This window comes from Stegodyphus dumicola, chromosome 5, assembly GCF_044657685.1.
Source record: "Stegodyphus dumicola isolate Sdum_Otavi_A_Nest chromosome 5, ASM4465768v1".
NCBI classification, from domain to species: Eukaryota; Metazoa; Arthropoda; class Arachnida; order Araneae; family Eresidae; genus Stegodyphus; species Stegodyphus dumicola.
Window position 1 is genome coordinate 2,350,437 of NC_140772.1, and position 24,377 is coordinate 2,374,813.

Consider the following 24,377-nt stretch of genomic DNA (forward strand, 5'->3'; position numbering starts at 1 on the left):
TACTGGATTAGTTTTAATTTGAATTTGAATGTGACTTTTAAGATAGCTTGCGACAAGTCATTGTTTGACTTTGTTAAACATGAGATGTGCAGTTCAAGGATCTGATTTAATAAAAAGGTTATATTTTAACCATCAGAAGTCTTTGTCAGTATCTTCAGCCAAGCAATAATTCACTTCAAGTCCATTAGGAGTTTGAATATCAGTTTATGCTGTGAAAGAGCATCAAACTCTATACACTGAAGAGAGATTTTTTTCATTCCTACCTTCAAAAAGTGAATACAGCAAGCTACTGTGTATTGTGTAGGTTGTATTTTATGCAACAAAAAGCAAGGAAAAGGTGGGAGCATGAAACCAATGAAAATGTACCTTTAAGCACACTTCATGAAGATTTTATAGGACCGTTACTATAAACAAACAAGAATTGACCCCTGTAGATGCTTTTATAAAGTTTATCTAGCTGTATCAGTAAAGCTGACATCAGCCCAAGATTCATCTTTGGAGATCCTTTTAGAATAATTACAAACAGAGATACGGCTTTCACCTCAAAGAACTGCCTAGATGATTACTGTGCAAAAGAAAAAAAACCAGTACATATTCTAAACTACAGGCATTCTGTGAGGAAATGGTCAAGCAGAAAGTATCCATTCAACTTTCATTCTAATTCTAGTCTTAGCCAAATTGTCTACTGAAGATCCAATAAAATGACACAAGTATGTTGCAGATGCCCAATGCATGTTAAACAGCCCTAACTGCAGAAGCACTAAGAGATCAGCATTTGTCAGCAATCTGTCAGCAGATCTGTCAGCAAAATATATTTTATTAAAGCAAGCAATTCATACAACAGCAGAATATTACAAAGACTACTTTTTAAGGATACATGTGCCCTCCCCCTCTTATATTCTACGGCTTCTGGAGCCAAACCTCATGCAGACATAAGGAAGAAACAGAAATAAGTGATTATCATTTACAAGAAAATTGTTTTTAACAGCTTATTATTTTTTTCAATTCAGTGTGACCATAACATTAGAAATGTAAAATTATAAAGAGACATAGAAAGGTGAATGCATTTCAGATTTATGATGCCATCTAAACCAATAGTAGAAAAAAAATTAATGAAAATATGTCTTATAAAAAATTACTTTTATTCACCCATTAAATATTAAAACTGCTAATGACGTGATGTTTGGTTCAGCAAAGTTTAAAACTGATTATATTTTATTCATTGTTACCTCAATAACTCCTCCAGCAAAAAAAAAAAAAAAAAAAAAAAAAAAAAAGATCAGTTGAATTAAAATTTTCTTCTAACAGATTAGCACGATCTGCAGCACTGCTTATGATGGTCTTGTCAATTGCCCAACATACCTTAAAAGTTCTTCTACCACTTACAGATTCTTGATACCACTGAATACAAATATCAGTTGATTTTGCAGAGGCAGGTAAACCCAGTATATGTATTGTTATTTAAACTGCAGGTTAAAATATGAAATAAAATTATGTAGAATAATTACTTCAAATTATTATTAAAACTCTATCTTTTTCATCTTTATACAGTTTCAAGGAATAAACATAACTTCAGGAATAGACCATCCTTAGATATACGAAATACTAATAAAAAAACAAATATTTTAGAAAATCAAAGTTTCTTACATTCAAATATTATTTTAGCTACAGTAGCTGAGAACAATGGGGTGCCCATTTGTTCCAAACTAACTGCAGCAGATTTATCTTGAATAATGCTGTTGTGAATATTTGTAAACATCTGAATCCTTTCTGATTACACTTTTTGTTTTTCTGCATTCTTGTGGTGTTCTATTCATTTATTGTTTTTAGGCTGATAATTTTGGGGTTTACTTGATTTAATAATTCATTTCCTTTATTCCTTGGCAGCAATTTTTGCTACCCATTTGGGAATAAGAACTTGTCAACTTGGTGCTTTTATGGGAGATCTGCAAAAACACATTTTCAAAGCCAGGGTTCGTACACATTTCTGCACATGGAAATTAAGTACTTTTAAAGACTTTTAAGGACCATTAATGAAAAAAAATTAAGGACCTATGAACAAATGGGAACTGAATAAATTCAATTAAAAATATTATCTATGCCTGAACTTCACTTTTGTAACACCATCCTATAAATAATATATAGATCCGTAAGTAGGATGCATTATTATTAAGCATAGCTTAATTAACATTATAATTAATAAGTGTGAGAATAAAATTAACTTTATGGAATTTATCAAGTAGCATTAAATATTTTACACTTATAATAATTGGACATATTTGAAAGAAGATAAGTGGCATTTTATTTATGTTTTACAAATAGTTAGCTTTATGTTTTTATTATTATTAATGTTTCATTTTGTAACATACTCACTCAGTCTAGAGATTTAATAAATAGTAAACAGATTTTATGTCAAGGGACATAGGTTAAAATGAAATCATAATCAGCATGATTCATAACAAAAGACTGGTTGTTGTCATTGCCTAGAAAGAGACCTGCTGATCAAAACAAACCTGAGAGGCCTGATGTAGGCATGGTTGGCAGGTTCTGAAAGTTAGCTGGGCTCCGTCTGACGCAGTTACTGTCATAATTTCATGTAGAGTTTCAGGGGTTGCGACTCAGATAATATACTTTAAGGTTCTAATAAGCCAATAAAGCATCAGAGGTGATAAGTTATTTTTCAGTATTTTAAGTGTCACTAGATGCGAAGAATAAGTTTTACATAAGTTTTTACATTTTTGTGTTTTATGTTGTGATCACGGTAAGGGTTAATGAAAGGCAATAACTCGCTTTAATATGCAGAGATAATTTTTAAAGGTAAGCAGTTAGTTATAAGTAATTAAATTAGGTATTAGATAACCTCAGTCATTATGGATTTACATGGTCACTATTAAATTTTATTTATTTTTTAACAATATTTGTTAAAAAAGGCCCTAGTAAAATCACAATCTCATGAAATTTCACAGTTTAAAATACCTATAATTTATGACATTGATTCTAAAACGATATTAGGATAATTACACATTAAAAGCTACAAAACCATTTATATTTTGTAGCAACAACACTCAACAAAATAGTTATGCATCTTTTTAATTTGAAGCCTTCCCAGACATTTTGAGTAATTTATATCGATTTCCTTCTCTTGAACCATCTTTACTAACAATTATAAATTTGTCTCAATATGCGAAAGAATGTCCTCACTAGTTTCTGCGTGTTTTATCTCCTAACCTGTCAACCTCTCCACAATGTACTTATGAGGGTTTATTTGATCTGGTAAAAGTTAAATAGCCCCCAAACCCCTGACAGTTGTGAAGCAAATTATTGCTGTGTCTGAAAGTAACTACAAAGTCAGACAAAGGTTTAAATAAGCTTCTTATTTAAAAAGAACTTAGACATAGAGGCATGTTCTTATGCTAACAAAATCAACTGCAGCTCGTGGTAATGTAATTAAACAAGAAGAATCAAATTCAAACTAAAAATATCAACTAGCGGTCAAAGACTATGCAACTTAATTTCATTTAACTCACTCTATCGTTGTAACAAACTCAAATGTCGGCAACGGTAATGCAAAGACAAATAATTACAAATTATGAGAGCTGGCAGGAACTAATGCAGGGAGCAAGTGGAGGTCAGAAACACTCTTGTCTTACATTCCAAAAACCTCAGTTTAAAAACTGTCTAAGTGATTTGCATTCTGGTAAGGAAATAGAAATGGGAAATTAGAGTAAAGGCTGAAATTGTAAACAACTGGGTAAGTTACATAATAATAACTGTACACATCTTTGAAGAATAATTTTCTTTCTCTTTATGTATTCAGTTTATTTCTTCTCCATTTCCTTTTCATTTTAGAATTTTTAGATTTAATTAAAGATTTCTGTTATTCTAAATAAAATAAATACATTTAGAATGTATAGAAAAAGCAGCTAATTTTATTTCTTTAGTAATATGAACATTCAGAAGAAATATGAAATATAGATGATAAGGTTCGGTTACAGAGCTGATGTGGCATAATTTTCAGAATTTATTGACACACCGAGCAACAAAATCTAGAAATGGCAAAACTTTTAGCATTTAGAACAGGCACTGGAAGCAGTATTTAAGATCCACAGAAACTACATCAGGTGAGAAAATGCTTAGTGCCAGCCATGTATATGATGCATTAAGACATATTAGATGAATCTTTTAAATTGTCAGTTTTCAATTTCTTTATTAGTAAAAAACATTTTCTATAATGCCTGTCCATATGATAAGATTAGAAGCATTTCTGATATTCTCCATGCTCATGTCTAATGAGAAGTAGAGAAAATAAAGGAAGATAAAAATGTTAAGAAGATTCTAGTATCAGAAGTAAAACTTTCAACTATAAAACCAATGTTTTCACTTTTCTTCCAGACGTTCTCCATAAAGTAAGAAACTGCGTGTTAATACCATCGAGACATTTTTCATTTTGTCACATTTTTCTGGAATCTTCTGTAATCGTGGGTCTATCAATCTTGCCTTCATATCTTTCTAAACTTTCCAAGCTGCAATGTCTAAAATCCTAAAGCAAAATTACCCCTACCAATTCTGTAACAGCATGACTAATAAAATCATTAATAATTAAAAAATTAAATAATTCACTAATCAATGCTTAAAATAATTACCGTATTTGACGGCATATAAGACACACTTTTTTTCCTAAATTTGGTCTCAAAAAAGTTACCTGCATCTTATCCATGAAGGACACTTTCAATACTGAATGCTATTTTTAGCCCGGATAAAGATCTAGACACACATAACTTTTTCTACATCTACATGTGTGTGGCCTTCTAAATAAGGGTGCGTCTTATATGCCAGTGTGTCTTACATGCCGTCAAATACGGTAAATAGTGCAAGTTAAAATTTAACAAAATACGAAGAGATAAATTAAAATTTAATATGATTTTTAATATAATTTTATTAGTAAAAATAAAATTTTCAAGATGTAATTTCTACTGAAATTTTGCTCAGGTACATAAAAGAAGTGTAGGGCTCCGGGTAGAATTATGATTTAACTGCAAAACTAAGAAGTACCAGAGCTGGGCTCCTGTGGGCTTGGTCGCAAATTAAGCTCTGGAGAAAACTGATGCATATTCTGAGAATTCTGAATACTCTGAGACAATTACATGGGAAAAACTCGATAAATACCATAAAAAATTTTAAAATAGATTTTTAATTAATTACATAGCTATTTTGCTTTTGCTAAGAAATGTTTCAGAAAAGGTGCTTTACAGCATTATACCTTGCTTATTTTTCACATTCAAAAATATTGCATAATAAGTGGCCAAAATGGAACTTTATAATATGACAGCGAAAAATACAAATGCTTTATTTTAATGTTATTTCTTAAATACAATTCCAAAATATTACCATTATTTAAATGAAATTTATCAATGTTACAATGTTCTGAAAAATATCATTGAAAAATTCCCAGATCTCGGAAATAAAAATTTTCTATAGAAACTGATCTTAAAATCGCCAAAATGTTGATAAATCGGCAAATTTAGAACCATTTAATAAAAAAATTCACATCCCCAAAAAGTGAAAAGTTCTTTAAGAACTCTTCATTATAAAAAATGAAATAATTTCGAAATGCTTATGTTTCACTTCGTGCTCAGAAACTTGAGTATCCCACTATTTATATTAGAAATAGGAACAAATTATAACCCATGAACCCATTCAAAAGATAACCAAAAGATTATCAGCTCCAAAAATATTCCTCCAAAATATTAATTCACACTCAAAATGGCAGTCATAAAAACAGACAGAAATTTCAGATTAAATTTCAGGACCTTCTCTCGATTTTGGTCGAAATTAAGGACTTTTAAGGACCAAAAATCGATTCAAAAAAACTTAAGGACTTTTAAGGACCATACGAACCCTGAAAGCCAATTCTTTAAGATATTTCAGAGCCCATGTCCACTGTACATAAACACAGATCAGAAAGCCTGAAAGTTCAGTCATGAATCAGCTATGATATTTAGCAGTTAGCTGAATTTTAAGTTAGGGTCCACCCTGACAGGTATTTGAGAAACTTCACAATATATTTTGCATACTAAGAAGGAATACTTAATATCTGCATTTCTTTGAGTAATTTCTAGCTATTGTTGTGTTGTGTGTGCTACTTATTGTGCTTCATAATAAATAATAAATTATTCATTTCTTTCAGCTTATCTGCACTTAGTATTTAAAGAAACATCAATAATCTATAATTCACAAATCAATTATTTCAAATAACCCATGGGCATATTCAGGGTCCATACACAAAGCGAAGAACGAAATGTCTGCATTCGGATCAGACTAACAATAAAATATCAGTTTTTCTGATGTTAAGAGATTTAGTGACCAGCATTTCTATGCAGATTATTACAAAAAATAATGATCAATATTATTATTTCCTAAATGTAGATCTTAGTCGTATAATTGTATAGAATTCATGCTCATTTATATTGGCAGGCTTCAGTATTGGCATATAGCCAATTTGTAATATTATTTGCAAGTGTTAAAAATGAAAAATACTTTAAATTAGTTTTTAACGATTATCAGGTTGTAATTGTAAAGAAATAAAACTTCTTAAAAAAATGGCTTATTAAGAATTAATCAAGTTCAAGTCAAAAAGAGGATCTGATGACATCATGATTATTCATTATCGGAGTTAACCCTTTGTGGTACGGTGTGCCTGGTCTGGGCACATCTAAAAATTTCCTTCTGTAGGCACAGAAAAATTGAATGAAAAATGATTTATAGATTACTCTGAACCTTTTTTATTTAAACTAGATGGCAGAAAACTAAATGAAAAAGGATTTATAGATTAATCTGAACCTTCTTTATTTAAACTAGATGGCAGCCCAACACAAATCAGTCCATATATTTTAGCAATGTTTAGTTTTTAAAACCCCTCATTTTTCAAAAACATCTGGTTGATCTTTGGATTATGGTAACTTAACGACTTTTTGGCGAAAATTTGGCGACCAACCCTGCTACAGCAACCTGCTAGTCATTTTTTTTTTTTTGGACGCCATTTTGTTTTCTCGAAGTAAAAGCACTTTCCCCCCCCTCTCAACATTTGTTCCAACAATCTGCTAGCCGAATTACGCATATGCTCGAACTTTTATGGAACAAAAGTGCTTAATCATGACGAAAATTAGGTGCGAAATTGGGAAAAAGTGCAGAATCGCCCACTGCTTGCAGCGTTTTTAATATTTGCACATACACGATATCCATGTACACGTCGACCTATTTTCACTTAAAAAAAATCCCAGAATTGCACAAAAATGGCATTGCACACACTCTTGACTTTATCTATGTACATTGCTAAAGCCCTAGCTAGTAACCTTTATCGCCTTACCAAAATGTTGCCAAAATACCTGTTACCATATTCCAAAGATTAGCCTTTCCTTCGAAAATGAAAAACCCTCCCATTTTTCAACCAAAGTTTTATCAAGCATTATCATTTATATTTCCTGTAGTAATAATGCTGACTTACTGTGTCCGATTGCATTAAGGCATAGGATTTTAAAATTAATGCCTCAATGAGTTGTAAATACGAATTAAATTCTTTAAAAAATTTTAAAGAATTTAATTCGTAAAATTTTATTGTTTATATGAGAAAATATAAAGAGATGGAAAAAATTGTATGCAAGGAATAAAAACTGAAAGTCTCTGCTAAGTATTCATTCGATAGTAAGCTATTATGAAAATACCTGCATCAGTTTATAGTTTTATCATTAAAAAAAAATTTGGCAAGCCACGTATTAGTCTCCAAATTAGATTAATTTAATTAAATATCTGCATTTGATTTTCACTTTTAACTACCGATCGTTGCAATACTTTCACGTGAATCCGCAAGTTATTGCTCAAACATGTCGCCAAGCTGAGGCAGCGATATTTAACACAAATGATTATTAAATTTCATAAACTCTTACGTAAAAAATAAAATGATTTACACAAAATAAAGGAAGCACTTCCACAGAGAACCTGGTAAATGTAAACATCGCCAACTTTGGCGATAATAGTTTAAATCTGGTAACCCAGCAGATTTATCCTATTCACTTGTTTGAAGTTTGCAACCATTCCTCTTGCGTTCATTTTGTTGAATTATCACTGTCGTTATTCGCATTTGCAGATTTTCGTAGATAGATGCCGGTTCTCGGTTCGGGATGAAAGGAAGAAAATACGGTGGTGAATGCTAATTTGTAACATGGCCGTTTACATTGTGTTCTTAATTATTAACAGCTCTAAGAACTATGAGGTTTCCAACCTCTAAAATAATTTGTTTCCGTAGGCCGCAAAAATGTGCATGTGCATTTTAAATAACTAAGTAATGCTTTTATTTTTATTATTGTTTATTGTCATCTAAAATTATGAGAATAAATCAATTTTTATAGTGTAAAATTTTAAAAGGTAATATATTGTTAATGTTTTTCTAACAATAATCTTTCAGAGGATGGCAGGTGTGACATAAATAGATGATTAAATTGAAATAAAAAATATTATTGATTATCTAAGATGACAGAATAGTTTGATGTATCACCATAGTCATCAAAATTAGCAAACCACTGCTGGTGTAAGGAATATATTGTTTTCTGTGTTAAATGGAATTTAAGACAATTTTTTTTTCGCTTATCACATTTAACCGGTTAATTTCAGTATATTAATACTAATTTATATTTATTAAATGAATTTTTATTTCCGTTATAAATGCTTATATATTGTCTTATGCTTAATATATTCTTTTCTCTGCTAACTTAATACAAATTTATTATCGTATATCACGTTTAACCGGTTAGTTTTACATCTACATGCTTATTATCTGTGAATTTTTACTACCATATGCTTAATATATTGTTTTGTCTGCTAACTTGAATTTACATGCAGTAAAAATCACGTTTACAGAATATAACGTTTACGGCTCGGCTCATCGTCGCTAAACCGCTAGCTTGGCGAGTAAAAATGCAACGGCGCCAACGGGTTCTCTGCGGATGAAAACCAAAAATAAATATTTCTAAAAAAGTATTTCATAACAAAAAAAAAAAAAAAAAAATACAATTTTGCAGGTTAAAGGAATTTTAGAAATGCGAGAAATATTCATATTTGAAACTTAATTGCAAGTCACTATGAAGTTTTTAATGTACAAAATAACTTTCAAGTATAGTTTTAACTTATGCTGTTTTTCAAGATAAACATAGCGGAATCGAAATAAATATTAAAAGAATAAAACAAGTATTTAGTGATGATAAGAAAAATGATAGTAAATAAAGGTTCAACTGTTCAACTGAAATCTGGTTTAATTATATTCTTTTAATCATGCAGAAATTCTAGACAGTAGGGTAAAAAATAATTAAACTTACTTGTCTTATGAACAACTTACTCGGAGTGGCTCTAATCAATTTTCGTATTTAAACCGCTCAAAGCATATGTAAACAAAACATCACTGTTGCCATAATAATTTTACATTATCATGAACATATTAAATTATTAGTCCAAAGAGGCTTTGTCCCTAAAGGACGATTGTTTTCGTTTTGCAATTCTGCGTTGAATGAATATAAATGTCCGTTTCACTTTTCAAAATGTTGCCACCAAATATTAGAGTATATATTATATTTGAAGAAATTAAAACATGAAAAATTCGAGTGGCTCCTAAACACTATACCATCTGGGGAAAAAATCTTTTTATTATAAATTAATTTTAATATAAAAGTTATTTTAACATATGTGCATTTAAGAAAAAAGAGCAGTGAAAATTTCCCAAAATCGCAAGCAGATAAATTTTGGCAGCATAGTTTTGTCAAAAATTGCGCGATTTGGCAACACTGCGTTGCAACTTGATTCGCTGTTTGTAGCTGCGCCAAAGAACTAACTTTTAAAATCGTGTATTTAACAGCTTTTGACACTAACATATTTTCTGAAGCAGGGCAGAATTCGAAAGGTAAATCCTCTTGAAAAACCAACAAAGATGTCTTGTAGAATATAATACAGTATTATCAATTAATTACATAACTGCTTTTCTCTTACTTGAAGCAGAACTTTATTAATCTTGTGAGATATTTAGTCTAAGGCAGTTTAATTATAATATTGTTTTTGAAACTTTTAATATTAGGTATATTTATATTGTAATAGATGAGTAAGAATTAAGGATACAGTGGATATTTAGCTGAGGTATGCTAATCAGCCTAAATGCTACTATTTATCCTGTGATCCGTTCCATTTTATTTCTCGCTTCCTGTTAAATAGTCTTAAAATTTGTTTTAATTAAAAATAAATAAAAGTTGATTGATAGAAGCTTTCCATAATGTGAAACAACCTTTCCATGAATACGTTTCTTCCCATAATGTTATGCAACTGCAACTTTAAAATATTAGATTATGTTAATTAAAATTTGGGTAAAATCCTAGGAGAGCCCTTGGCGACAAACTGGGAAAGTGCAGAATCTCTGCGTGTTTCTCAAAATTGCCAACTTGAAAATGGCAAGTAAAAAAATTGCACAAACTTGGTATCCATGTACACATCGACCTATTTTCATTTAAAAAAACATCCCAATATTGCACAAACTTGGCACTGCACACTCTCTTGACTTTGTCCATGTACACATCGATATGCGCCATATAAATATGTTATATATGGCGCATATTGTATAATATATGTTATCAAATGTGGACTTTAAATAAAATTTTTAGAGTCCACATTAATAACATTGCAACAGCAAAAATTGCAAATATGGTGCAAGTTAGATCATTTTTAAATGCATATATTTATATTAATTGCACTAATTGTATATGTTTATTATATGAATATTTTAAATGTCTGTTTTATCATTCAATATTAATATATTTATGAACATTTCTGTTTTGATTGTTCTGTTCAATGTATCTTTGATTTTAATTTCACTTTTAAATTTTAGCACCATAATTTTATCAAAGTCTTCTGAAATTTAGTCACAATTTCACTCAATCAAATCTAACAGTGTAGTTCACAGATGCAGCATAAAAACTATGTCAAATAACAGTCACTAAGGTGTATGGATTAGGTTTTTCATGCCATCTGTTTTGTTTATTTCATGCTTATGACTGCATAAGAAGACTTACATGAAACAAATGTGTCACAAGCAGTGACACTGAGATGTTGTTTCACATAAAACTGAGAAGTACAGCACTAATTAGCACTGTAATTGTTAAAGAAAGTATCCTAGCTTTTAAAAAGCTTTGTTGCATGTAATGTGAACTTAATTACTTTATCATTTTAAGAATAAGAAGGGTTTGTGTGTTTATTTAATTCATAATGCAAAGCATGCAAGGGGTGGCTGAAAAAGTCATGCTTTCGTGAATAATTTCTAGGGCAATTAGGCTCATATTTACATCACTTAAGGAAAACCATGAAAATGTCACAAAATTCACAAAACACATGCGAAAAAAAATAACCTGCACAGCCAGCTCATTTTTCAGGATTTGAGCCGAGATTTAACTACCACTATTCAGCCCTCTGAATTACTCGTAAGACTAAATATGTAATATGTAATATCATGTAATAAAAAGTTAACTGTGTGTTGTGTGGCAGGATTGCTTTCTCAAGTATCAAGGTAGGAAATACTATTCTTTTCTAAATCTATTCTTTTTTTTTTTTTAAGTGTTTGGTCACAGTATTATTCATTACATGTACTTTCCATAATTCATATAGAATACTAATATTTCTACTACAAGTGTTTTTTTTTTTTTTTTTTTAAGTGTTTTGCTTGTTGATATTCTCAAAATTGTATCTGATAATTAGTATAGTAATAGGTATAAATACAATAGACGTATATAATCAATCAGGAGTGGCCACAACTGCATATTTACATTATTCTAAAATAGGTGAAGTAGGTTTCAGGCAACAAGAAATGTGGATTCCAAACAATCATTCAGTGACAATGTTAGTTCAATAAGAGCTATGTGCCTGTAATAAATTACTGAATGCATGACTTTTAATACATCCATTTTACATAAACAGTTTTTCAGTATTATTTTTTTTTAATTTACTAGCGGTACAACTCTAATATATGCCCTAATTTCACCAAATGTGGCGATATGTGTTCTACGCTGGTTTTTGGCGCGATTGCGTGTTCTATGGCAACCCTGTTGACGTTGAAAAATCTTTCGCTGGAGCTCGTTGATTCGCCTCTGTGTCTGAGAAGATGGGAGGGAAAGATAAAATGGTAGTTGTTGAATTGGAAGTTCGGCAAAAGGAAATATCATTGTGGCTATCCTGTTGAGGGGTAGTGGGTATTTCGAAGTGTGGAAAGAGGGTCTGGGAGGTTATTTTTAATGGCAGTGCATGATAAAAGTAGGGATTTGTGATTTTATTTATTTGTGAACCATAGTATAAATTTTCTGGATAGTGTGTCTGGCTGTCATGTAAATACGATAGTGATCACGTGGCGGCATGTTAAAGGCGGTATGAAATTTATATTTCTGCTATTCGAAAAGGCATAATTCATGGTAAGTGCATTTTATTTTATCCTTGTTCTTATTTTGTAGAATGCTATGTTCATTGGTTCTTTAGTATGAATTTCTGTCATTATTGTTGTTTTTTTAAATTGTTTGAAATTTATTTTAGTTTATTTTATTGTTTAGTGTCTAGACTGTGCAATTCGTAGATGTTTTTTAAAGTTGAAACAGAACGCTGTGTGCATGGTATTATTTGAAATTTATTGTTGTTACGTTATTTTATTAAAGCGAGGAGTGCGTAGATCGTAGATTTCTTCCTTGCCTAAATTGTGCAATTCGTAGAATTTTTTTTAAGTTTAAACAGGATGCTGTGTACATGGTATTCTTTGAAATTTATTGTTGTTATGTTAATTTATTAAAGCAAGGTCTGCGTAGTTTGTAGATTCGTTCGTTGCCTACATTGTGCAATTCGTAGATTTTTTTTAAGTTAAAACATGTCGCTGTGTACATGGATTCTTGTCAAATATTTTTGGTTAGAAACTTTACGTTTTTGCTATCTAAATTTTTTGTTTTTGTTTCGGATTTTTAGCTAAATTGTGTGTTCAAAACGTAGTTTTTGCATGTGCGAAAACCGCGTTTTTGGAGACATTTTAGGCTAAAAGTTCAAAATGTAGACAAAAAATTTAGATAGTAATATAGCAGCGTGAAGTTTCTCACCAAAAATATTTGGCAACTTGAGGGCGCATATCAGAGTAGTTCCTTACTTGCAAAACAATTTAAAGCATTTTATGTTGAAACAACTGCCTGTCTTTCATAGTATATTTGACAGTAGCAATAATCTTCAGGAGTACTGAAATTCTATTCGGTAGCATTGTTAATAAAACTAGAAAATTGTACATTTTATTACTTTTGAAGAGTCATTTGCACTTGGATTCATTACACAAGTAGTGGTTTGCTAATTTTGATGACTTTGGGGATCCATAAAACTATTCTGTCATTTTAGAGAATCAGTAATACTTTTTATTTCAATTTAATCATCTAATTGTGTGTCACACCTGAAATCTTCTCAAATGTTATTGTTGGAAAAGCTTTAACAATATATTATCTGGTTAAAGTTTTAGGACATAAATACTGTTTTTCTCGTTATTTTAGATGACCATAACCAATAATAAAAGCATTAATTAATTATTTTAAATGCATATTTTGGCGGCCTATGAAGTCAAAATATTTTATTGGTTGGAAACCTCATTCTGCTTGCTTAATGCTACATTAACAGCCGTGTTACCAATTATCATTAACCCCCCTCCCGCCATATTTTCTTCTACGAACTAGCATCTGTCACCGAAAACTTCCTTAATTATATGAAAGTATTTCCATCTATTTTGGAAAAGTTCATAAAATATAACGTGAAAATACGAAAAAATAATTATAAATAAGTGAAGAATAATTTAAATCGGCAAATGCGAACAACGAGGGTGATAATTCAACAAAATGAATGTTAGAGGAATGGCTGCAACCTTCATACAAGCGAATAGGTTGAATCCGCCGGATTACCAGGTTTGAACTATTATCGCCAAAGTTCCCGATGTTTACATTTGCTTGGTTCTTTGCAGAAGTGTTTCGAAATTCTAATTAGATGTAAACAAATTTCATTTAATAATAATTGAATGCCCCGGAAAGCTTCAAACTTCTTTTTTATTTATTTATTTTTTTTTTAAATTAATCTTTGGATTATGGCAACTTGGCAATTTTTTGGCAAAAATTTGGCAACCAACCCTGCTACAGCAACCTGCTAGTTTTGTTTTCACGAAGTAAAGGCATTTTTTTTTTTTTTTTTTTTTTACTCAACATTTTTTCCAACAATCTGCTAGCCGAATTACGCTTATACTAGAACTTTTATGGAACAAAAATGCTTGGAACTACTCTGATATGCGCCCTCAAGTCGCCAAATTTCTCGCCCTTCACGCTGCCATATTACTATCTAAATTTGTTGTCTACATTTTGAACTTTTAGCCTAAAATGTCTCCAAAAACGCGGTTTTCGCACATGCAAAAACTACGTTTTGAACACACAATTTAGCTAAGAATCTGAAACAAAAAATTTAGATAGCAAAAACGTAAAGTTTCTAACCAAAAATATTTGACAAGAATTGACGTACACAACGAAATGTTTTAACTTAAAAAAAAATCTACGAATTGCACAATGTAGGCAACGAACGAATCTACAAACTATGCACACCTCGCTTTAATAAATTAACATAACAACAATAAATTTCAAAGAATACCATGTACACAGCATCCTGTTTAAACTTAAAAAAAATTCTACGAATTGCACAATTTAGGCAAGGAAGGAATCTACGATCTACGCACTCCTCGCTTTAATAAAATAACATAACAACAATAAATTTCCATGTACACATGTAATAAATAATACCATGTACACAGAGTTCCGTTTCAACTTTAAAGAACATCTACGAATTGTACAGTCTAGACACTAAACAACAAAATAAACTAAAATAAATTTCAAACAATTTAAAAAAACAACGATAACGACAGTAATTCATACTAAAGAACCAATGAACATAACATTCTACAAAATAAGAACAAGGATAAAATAAAATGCACTTACCATGAATTAATGCGTTTTCGAATAGCAGAAATATAAATTTCATACCGCCTTTAACATGCCGCCACGTAATCACTATCGTATTTACATGACAGCCAGACACACTATCCAGAAAATTTATACTATGGTTCACAAATAAATAAAATCACAAATCCCTACTTCTATCATGCAGTGCCATTAAAAATAATCTCCCAGACCGTCTTTCCACACTTTCCAAATACCCACTACCCCTCAACAGGATAGCCACAATCATATTTCCTTTTGCCGAACTTCAATTCAACAACTACCATTTTATCTTTCCCTCCCATCTTCTCAGACACAGAGGCGAACCAACGAGCTCCAGCAAAAGATTTTTCAACGTCAACAGGGTTGGCATAGAACACGAAATCGCGCCAAAAACCATCGCAGAACACATATCGCCACATTTGGTGAAATTAGGGCGTATATTAGAGTTGTACCAAATGCTTAATCATGACGAAGATTAGGTGCGAAATTGGGAGAAAGTGCAGAATCGCAAACTGCTTGCCGCGTTTTTAAGAATTGCACATACACGGTATCATCCATGTGCGCGTCAACCAACTTTCACTTAAAAAAGCATCCCAGAATTGCACAAAAATGGCATTGCGCACACTCTTGACTTTATCCATGTACACTACTAAAGTCCTAGCTAGTAACTTTTATCGCTGTTATGTCGTGGAGCAAAAACAATTTTATTTTGCACCTGACTGCCACTGGCTCCGACATAGCAATTTGAATACTCTACATCTAAAATTTGAAACATCATTCCAGAATTTTAAATGTTTATTTAATAGAAATCTATTCATATATTTGCAAGTTATACACTATAAATACAATAAACAAAATTTGAACTTATCTGTGCCAGCGTGAATAAGCCTGGCATAATATTCTGAACTCGACGCAACTTTAGCAGGAAAAATACCGCTAATTCAAACACAAGGTTTCATCCTTTCCAATGCAGCTAATTTTCTAAATATATTTTACTAATATCTGTAGCGGGACAGCGGATTCCATTTCATTCACCCAAAACTCAAATGTTATAACATAATAGTATCGCAAAAGATGCAAAAAACATCGACTCAAAATCAAAATATTAAAATCTATAGAATATCATCCGCTGTTGCCATTCCAGCACTGCCAAGTTTTTCTTCCTGCAGCTGTTGCCAGACTTATTCTCGTTGTATGTGAGAGGTACAACAATCGCCTTACCAAAATGTCACCAAACTACCTGTTACCATATTTCAAAGATTAGCCTTTTTTTTTTACTAGTACATAAAAGATCTAACATTGTGGTTCTCAACCTATTTTGCCCTATTCCACCCCTTTCGTCATTGCTAGAAGATCATTCTCATCATGCCCTTCCTTTTCAGTACTTGAAAAATGCATATGTATATTTATTTAGATTTCTTAACTTGCTTTATAAATTAAACAACAAAAAGTACAGAAAATGTTGATGTACAACCAGGATTTGAATAAAAATAGTTTTTTATATTCATAAACCACAGCTCCCAACTGTGGTTTTTCTTCTGGTCTCCTGGTATATTACCAAATCTCCCAGTTTTCAGTTTTTAGCCTTTATTAAGGAACATTTTTCCCAGAAATGAATAAATTTCATTGAATGAATTAAACTTAAATTGTGCTAATTCGATCTTTTCACCTTTAGTGATTTTCAGAATAATTTTTCTTATTAAATTTTATTATACTTGAATTGTATTTTTTATTAATTTTATTAAACATCATCTGATCTGAATTATCTTAATCTAATGGAGATATTTGTAGATGTTTACATCAGGGTTCAAGCTCTGTTTAATCAATTAATATTTACGTCTAATTTAATTTTATTTCGATCTACAGTACATTACCAAGTTTATCCGGATTTAAAGTACTTTGATCAGTAAAAGCTTTCATTCACTACTTGAAAATTTCTCAATTCATACTCTATTTCGATTTTATTTTTGCCATCAGTTCGTACTCTATTTTGATTTGGTGTTTAATGTGTGAGCTACAGTTGAACACTTTTTTATGAAATCTTCATTATTTTTCTGTAGATGACAAAAAAATATTTCAATTCAGAAAAACTGTAAATTTCAACATTACACTGATCGATACATTATGTAAGTATAATCAGACATCAAGCTGGTCTTTACCGTACGGTATCCCTTGGTTTCTGGAAAAATCAGAAAGTAGTATTGGTTGTTCGTGAAATCTAAAAACCCCAATGTTGGTAACCGTAATGTTGATAATGTTGGCAAAACTTGCCTTGGAGAAATTTTTTTTTTTTTTTTTTTTTTTTTTTTTTAATCGTTAAGAAGCCGTTTTTCTGCGAATATCACCAAATGTGTTGTGATAAATTGAGATTTTGGCTATTTTTTGTAATAGTATTACTTCAGTATGGACCGGGATTTTTTTATACTTACCATTCTTTTCAATTGATGTGTTCAGTTGCACGTGCATTAGTGTTGTATTTTGATGTGGGTACCATCATTTGAATATGTCTGAGGTAAGTAAGAGGATGAATGTTGATGGTTTGGGTTCTATTATGTGTATTTATCCACCATTAACAGCAGATAGCCGAAACAACCAAAAATTTAATTGAATTGCTTACATGGAAGATGGAGAAGATGGTGGTGGGAAGCTTGAAAGTATGCTCATGATAAAAAGGTATGTTAAAAAATTGACGTTTCATTTATTTATTCGTCTCCGTATGTTAATTTTTGTTAAAAGATTTGTTGTTTAATGTTAGGAAATATGCATTTTCGGTTATTTGTTCATCTCTGTGAGTTAACGCAGCGGCAAATTTTTTCTGGTTAACATGATAGTTTTAACTTTAAGTGAAAATAGGTCGATGTGTTCATGGACAAAGTTAAGGCAGTGTGAAATGCCTGGTTTGTGCAATTCTCTGATTTTTTTTTTTTTTTTTTTTTCCAAAGTTAAAATAGGTTGATGTGTACATGGACACCGAGTTTGTGTAAGTCTTTGACTTCTTGTTTTGGTTTTGTGTAGTGGGGGGAAAGATCGGCACCATCTTGAAATTGATGTAGATCTGTGGTGATGGCGATAAGGAGCGCGCCTTGCGCCCTCCGATAAGTGTGGCAACCCTAGAGGAGAAGTTTCTTACGAGTAGCGAGCAGAGCGAAAGAGGCAGGCTGTCGGGCAGTGTGTGCGAAGTTCCTAAATAAAGCTTAATTTTTATTGTGCACTATGTCTTGTTAATATTTATATTAATGCAGTAAGAACATAATCTGTGATATGGAATTCGAGGATTGGTGGTAAAACATAACAGGAAATCACCATAATGGTGACCCGGACGTGATTAAATCGTATGAACAGTTCTCAAGCACTTTCGGTTTTGACTACAAGCCATCACTCAAGATCTCCAAACCAGAAGTAATGGATTACATCGATTTTCGTCCTCCGGATCACAGATGAGTACTAATTATAGATCATTTTATAATTCTGTTTTCTACTTATCATTTAAATTCATATCTTAACATATTTCTTGTTATTTCATGTTTATTATATGTGTCAATACCTTGTTATATATTGAATTTCATTTTGATCTTTTCTAATTTTATATTTTAATTTTGTAATCATAAAAAAAAGTACCCGACAGCACGGATACTCTGAAATAATTTCATAACCTATGTCGTTCCTTTGAATAGCCATTAAAGGAACTGGGTGGAAACTCTGTGGTGATGGCGATAAGGAGCGCGCCTTGCGCCCTCCGATAAGTGTGGCAACCCTAGAGGAGAAGTTTCTTACGAGTAGCGAGCAGAGCGAAAGAGGCAGGCTGTCGGGCAGTGTGCGCGAAGTTCCTAAATAAGGCTTAATTTTTATTGTGCACTATGTCTTGTTAATATTTATATTAATGCAGTAAGAACATAATCTCTGATATGGAATTCGAGGATTGGTGGTAAAACATAACAGGAAATCACCATAGATCCTTCCTGACGAAGATCTTGGCGTCAAAAAAGAAATGATTCGCCAAGGGGTACTGTAGAGTAAATTTTAACCCAGAGCCATTTAAAAATTTAGCCATTTGAGCATGTTGCATATTTTTTTGTTAGTAGCATTTCAAGGGTGTTCCCCAAGACATGACTTTCCTAGTAACTTTCTGTATCTCCACTTGTAAGTTCAAGTGTTTTTCTAAAAATTGTTAATGGCTTTGTCGAGACTCTGCTGCTGTTGGTACAGGACTGGAATTTCATCTTCCAACTCACTTTCATTTTCACTGATTCCTTTGTTTTCCCTGATAACTTGGATGATCTCTGCATCACTCTTTTCACAGCCTGATATTTTTTTGGCAGGTCTCATCATGCATTTCTTCATCGCCACCCTTGTCTTCTGGCACATCTCGAGAGTTTCCAGGAATTTGCTTTGGATGAAAGCTGGCTTTTTTAAAGCAATTTGAAATCAATTGGGAGTTACTTCATCCCATGCATTTAAAATAACATGCATAGCATCTAAAAGAGAAATCGACTTAACAGCTTCTCTAGAAGAACAAACTGTGTCAGCCATATCAATTTCATGGTACTTTTCTGTTATCAGGACCAGATTGAGAGATGTATGTATGAATGTGTTCATGTATGTATATATGTATGTATTTGTCTATACACACATACACATGTATGTATATATATGTATGTGTGTATACACATATTGTGCATACATACATAAATCTGGATTGGATAACAGAAGAGTACCAATTTCATTAATAACATTTTAAACCACTTCCTTCCTGTAATGGGTCTTCAATGCTTATATAACATCCTGATCAGAATGAAAATTGTAATAGGAGGAAGGAAAACTAATTTTATATTCTTCAGTGAGAGATCATATGGATGGGCAGTGCAGTTATCTGACAAGTGTACCACTTTTTCTTACTGAAGTTCTTTTCCCCACTTCATAAGTAAATCTCTAAAAATCCTTCTTGTCATCCAAGCATTTTTATTGCTATAATAGGCACCCTTCGGACAACGAGATTTTCTACTTGCACCGATGACTAATGGAGTCTTAATTTTTCTGTCTGTATTACACGTTAATAACATAGTAACACATTGTTTCATATCTCGCTGATGACTCACTTTTTAATATTAAAATGTGCTAAGGTAGGGCTTAAAAAATATATTTCTATTTCAGGCAAAAAAAAATTTGCTGATTTGTTGGCACTGTTCCTATTTCCAAGTAAAATAACATCCAAAACATAAAAAATTTATAAACTCAATAAACTGCATTTTAAATCAAAATAAAACAAGGAAATAACATGAAAATAGAAATACATGATGTCTAATATGTACAGTAACAAAAAGGAAATATCGACTTACTTATTTAGAAATTTCTGTGTCTAGTAGCGCATAGAATTCCTTAACATCCCAAAGAATCTGTATACTGCCGTCGCCATATAAATTCACAAAAGTGAAAATAAAAAATATCCTCTGTACTGCCGGAGGCTTTCAGATATTAATTAAGGCTAATTGAGTGTATGAGATAGGATTCAGTTTCCCTCATCCCTTCCTTAGCAGGTAGACTTAGCTTTGCTATAATTAAAATGAAAAACCAGATATTGTTTAGCTTTTTAATTCATTTAATTCTTTAAAAAAGTACTTTTCTTTCTGTATATTTTCAGCATTAAACAGTGATTTTTGTTGCTCTGATTTTTTTTTTCTCTCTGAGGAATCCTTTTTTTTTTTTTTAATTTGATAGAATGGGTGATTTAACAGAAATTTTGGATTTTTGGCCTGGAATTGAGTTTAATGAAGATTGGACAAGTGAAGATGATCCTCATGACAACAACGATGAAGAAGTTCCTCCAAATAGGTATGTTTTAGCGGAGCCAGGAAGATTTCTAGTACATCTTATACATATATGTATTAGCGGGCTGCAGCCAAAGCAAAATTTCTAAGTTCTATGTTCAGCTGAAGAAAAGTGTATAAAAACATTTCAATGTGATAAAAATTACAGTCAAAAGTCGTTAATTCGCACACCCATAATCCAGAATGATCTATAATCCGGACCTCAAAGCTTCAAACTTTCTGCGCATGCGTCGGGTTGACGTAAGGCCTTTACGGCTGAGAATATGCTTGTGCGCGTGCGCAAAATACGTTTACGAGTGCACGTTTAATGTATAACGGACGGTATAAGCTAAGCTAAAATTATTTAATTATCTATTTCAGTTAATGTTGCAGATTGCTTTGTTCCTCAATCTTCGAATTGGATCCGGCTTATTATTTTTTGCAGACTGTTAGAGCAAATTTATAAAAGTAAGCTTGAACTTTCGATTATGTCAAATAGAATTTCTGATATATATTTATTAATATGTAAATGATCTACAAAGCGAAAGTATGTTTCGAAGTTCATTAAACAAAAAGTGGAATTGCTACAAAAACTGGATAAAGGCATATCCTTTGTTTATCTAAACTTTAATGTTTGTTTATCTAAACTTTGTTTATCTTTAACGCTGCAGCGCCACGCAATGAATTGGAAGTTGATCTGTCAGCACTATCCTTATCTTCAGGGCAGATGTTTTTATTTTATTTGGCTTATAATTCCTTATTAAATGTAGTATTTCATCTCGATGTACTCCATCTTTGATATGATTTAAATCAAATTCCTCGTCATTATAATTCGCTTCCGACAGCGAAGAAAGTGACAGAGGTTATTGAAAACAAAAAAATTTCAATTGATAAATTTGTCGGTATTCTCGACACAGCAATTATAGGACTTGAACAGCGGAACTTTGTAACTGAACAAGAAATTATGTCTGTTTAAAGAGTTAAAGAGAATGTATTATCACATAAAAAATGAAGCAACTTAAACAACTTACATTGAAAGAAATGTTTAATGAAGTAAACAAATAAATATTAAGCTTTTTTTTTTTTTTTTTTTTTTTTTTTTTTTGTAAATTTTGATACCCTTTAGATCATAATTGTTCTTTATTTCATAAATTACGGTTTCATATTTTTAATTTTATAATTTCTGCATGCCATCTTACCAGATTTAAACTGATGATCTATATTCCGGAAAAATCGATAATCTGGAATCGCCAAAGTCCCGACGAGTCCGGATTAACGACTTTTGACTGTATTTCAGTCTCTCCAAGCAACAACCAAATGGTAAATATTTTTTGGGGGGCCAAAACTTTTGACACTTTAAGTTAATACATAGTATATACGTATGACATCATGATTTAAATTTAATGTAATGTAACAACTTTTTCTCAATATCAAAATAATTAATGTGGCAATAACATATCATGTCAATTATCCTAACCCAGAACAAAAAAGTTGCTTAGCAGCTGCTATTTATTTTAAATGTTGATATTAACGAAACATTTTTGACATGCTGTTATGTCACATGCAATATTCTGCTTTCTTCAATGTCAGAATTAATTCTTCAATGCCTTATATAATAATAATGTGTTTAATGTTTGGCATAAAACTTTAAAATCTGTTTTATTTCGAAAAGTATGGCCACTGCTCGCTTTCAAATCATTAAAATCATAGAGTTTGTTAATAAAAAATTTGCATCTCCAGCATGCGAGATTGTTAGCATTTGGAAAAATGAAAGTGAAAATTAGCATTTTCAGAGTTTTTAATTAATATCTTGGCTATTAAAGTCGTACGAAGATGAGAATGGTCAAAATGGCTTCTCACGAATTTTTGGAATCCAACAGTACTTTTTACAAAATTCAACTCCCTGTCATTCTGGAGGAGATAATGTTATAAGCAAATAAAAATAGACATATTTTAATAATATGGATAAGATAAAAAAGTATGTAATTCAAAATTATAATTTAAATTATCAGTAACCCCTTAATTCCTCATTTTTAATTTGGGCATTTCGTCTCTATATTCCAAAAATAGTAATAATTATTTCTGGACTGCATTATTTATAGATCAGTCCATAACGTATGACTCGCATAAAGCTGATGATGTTGCTTATTCAGAACTTATTGCGTATTTTCCCTCTGTATTCCAAAAACAGTGACAATTATTTCTGGACTGCATAATGGTTCATGGATTAATTTCTGGACATGAGACTTTTAGATCCGATTTGATAAACTTGAGAGCTGAGAAGAGTCTTTCCACACTAACTTGAGTAGGAAGAAGACTGTTACTGTTAGGACTACTTCTTTTAACTTTTCAGGATAGATTTTTATAAGTTCCAAAAGAGGTGTCTTGCAAGCGCAGTCATATTTCTCTATTTCTTGAAAGGCCTTGTAGAAATCTTGTTTTTTCATTTTTATATTTAAAGGCTCTTGGTTCTTTATTTTCATTCGCTTTGCCTTAGCCTCTTCAATATTATCCAAAAGTATTTCTCAAAATCTAATTAATCAATGCAATAAATAAGTATCTATATAAACAAATCATATGTGAACAAAATAACTAGAAAAATCTAAGTTACAAAGTTATGGTCTCTCATTCTGTGCATTGTGAAAAAGAACTGTAACACCCCGAAATAGGTACTAGTAGCCCCAGCACTCGTCAACCTGTCGAGAACTGTTGTCCCAGTGAGATTTGCCAATGTAACTGATAAGGCAAGAGTTGTTAGGAAAGATGAAGTGGTTGTAGAATGTACTCCAGTGATCAGCATTAAATGGAACAGTAACTCTCCAGAATCCGCATCTTCAGAGAACATGACATTGGAGTTACTGTAGAATGTAAAATTAAGCGATGAACAGAGGAGTACTGCCGACCATGTCATTCAAGAATTTCAAGATATCTTCTGATGTGGGTCGAACCAATTTGACACAGCATAGAATTGATATCAGGGATCATCCACAAATCAAGCAACATCCAAGACGTCTACCAATTGCTGAATAGGAAGAGGTAAGAGCACTTTTAAAGGACATGCAAGAAAGCGAATTCATTGAGCCTTCAGTAAGTGCATGAGCATCTCCCATCGTCCTCATCAGAAAGAAAGATGGTTCAACCAGATTTTGTGTTGACTATCTCCAGTTAAACGAAGTTGCGAAGAAATACAGCTGCCTTCTTCCTAGAATTGATGATATTCTTGGACACCGCTTGGATTATGTAATGCGTTAGCGACATTCAAATGCCTCATGGAGACTGTGCTGAGAGGTCTTTCATGTGATGCTTGTCTGATATACCTGGATGATCATCATCGTCGGGAAGAGTTTTGAAGAACATTTAGAAAATCTTAGAAAGGTATTTCAGAAAGTGAAGGAAGCCCGTCTAAAGTTGAGTCCCGCCAAATGCAAATTATTCAAACTAGAAATGACTTACTTTGGACGTGTCATCTCTGCCGAAAGTGTGAGTACGGATCCAGAAAATGTTT

The 24,377-nt window shown here is 31.8% G+C and overlaps 1 protein-coding gene and 1 long non-coding RNA gene across 8 annotated transcripts in view; one reads left to right on the top strand and one right to left on the bottom strand.

Moving 5' to 3' along the window:
• The window catches only part of LOC146997014 (uncharacterized), a 45,286-nt gene extending 35,710 nt beyond the window's left edge, over positions 1-9,576 (bottom strand). For 2 of the 5 annotated variants that reach the window (XR_015041069.1, XR_015041071.1), the window contains exon 1: positions 9,369-9,575. This is a non-coding gene — a long non-coding RNA (uncharacterized LOC146997014). Of the gene's footprint in view, positions 1-9,368 lie in introns of all 5 variants that reach the window. The other 3 variants (XR_015041073.1, XR_015041070.1, XR_015041072.1) reach the window with 3 other exon arrangements.
• A 272-nt stretch (positions 9,577-9,848) lies between these two features.
• LOC146997015 (inositol polyphosphate-5-phosphatase A-like) overlaps positions 9,849-24,377 on the top strand; it is a 112,070-nt gene continuing 97,541 nt past the window's right edge. The window contains exons 1-2 of one of the 3 annotated variants that reach the window (XM_085816436.1): positions 9,849-9,946; positions 20,784-20,897. In XM_085816436.1, coding sequence (XP_085672562.1) covers positions 20,785-20,897 — 113 coding nt within the window. In that variant the 5' untranslated portion in view covers positions 9,849-9,946; position 20,784. The remainder of the gene's footprint in view (positions 9,947-20,783; positions 20,898-24,377) is intronic. The other 2 variants (XM_085816433.1, XM_085816435.1) reach the window with 2 other exon arrangements.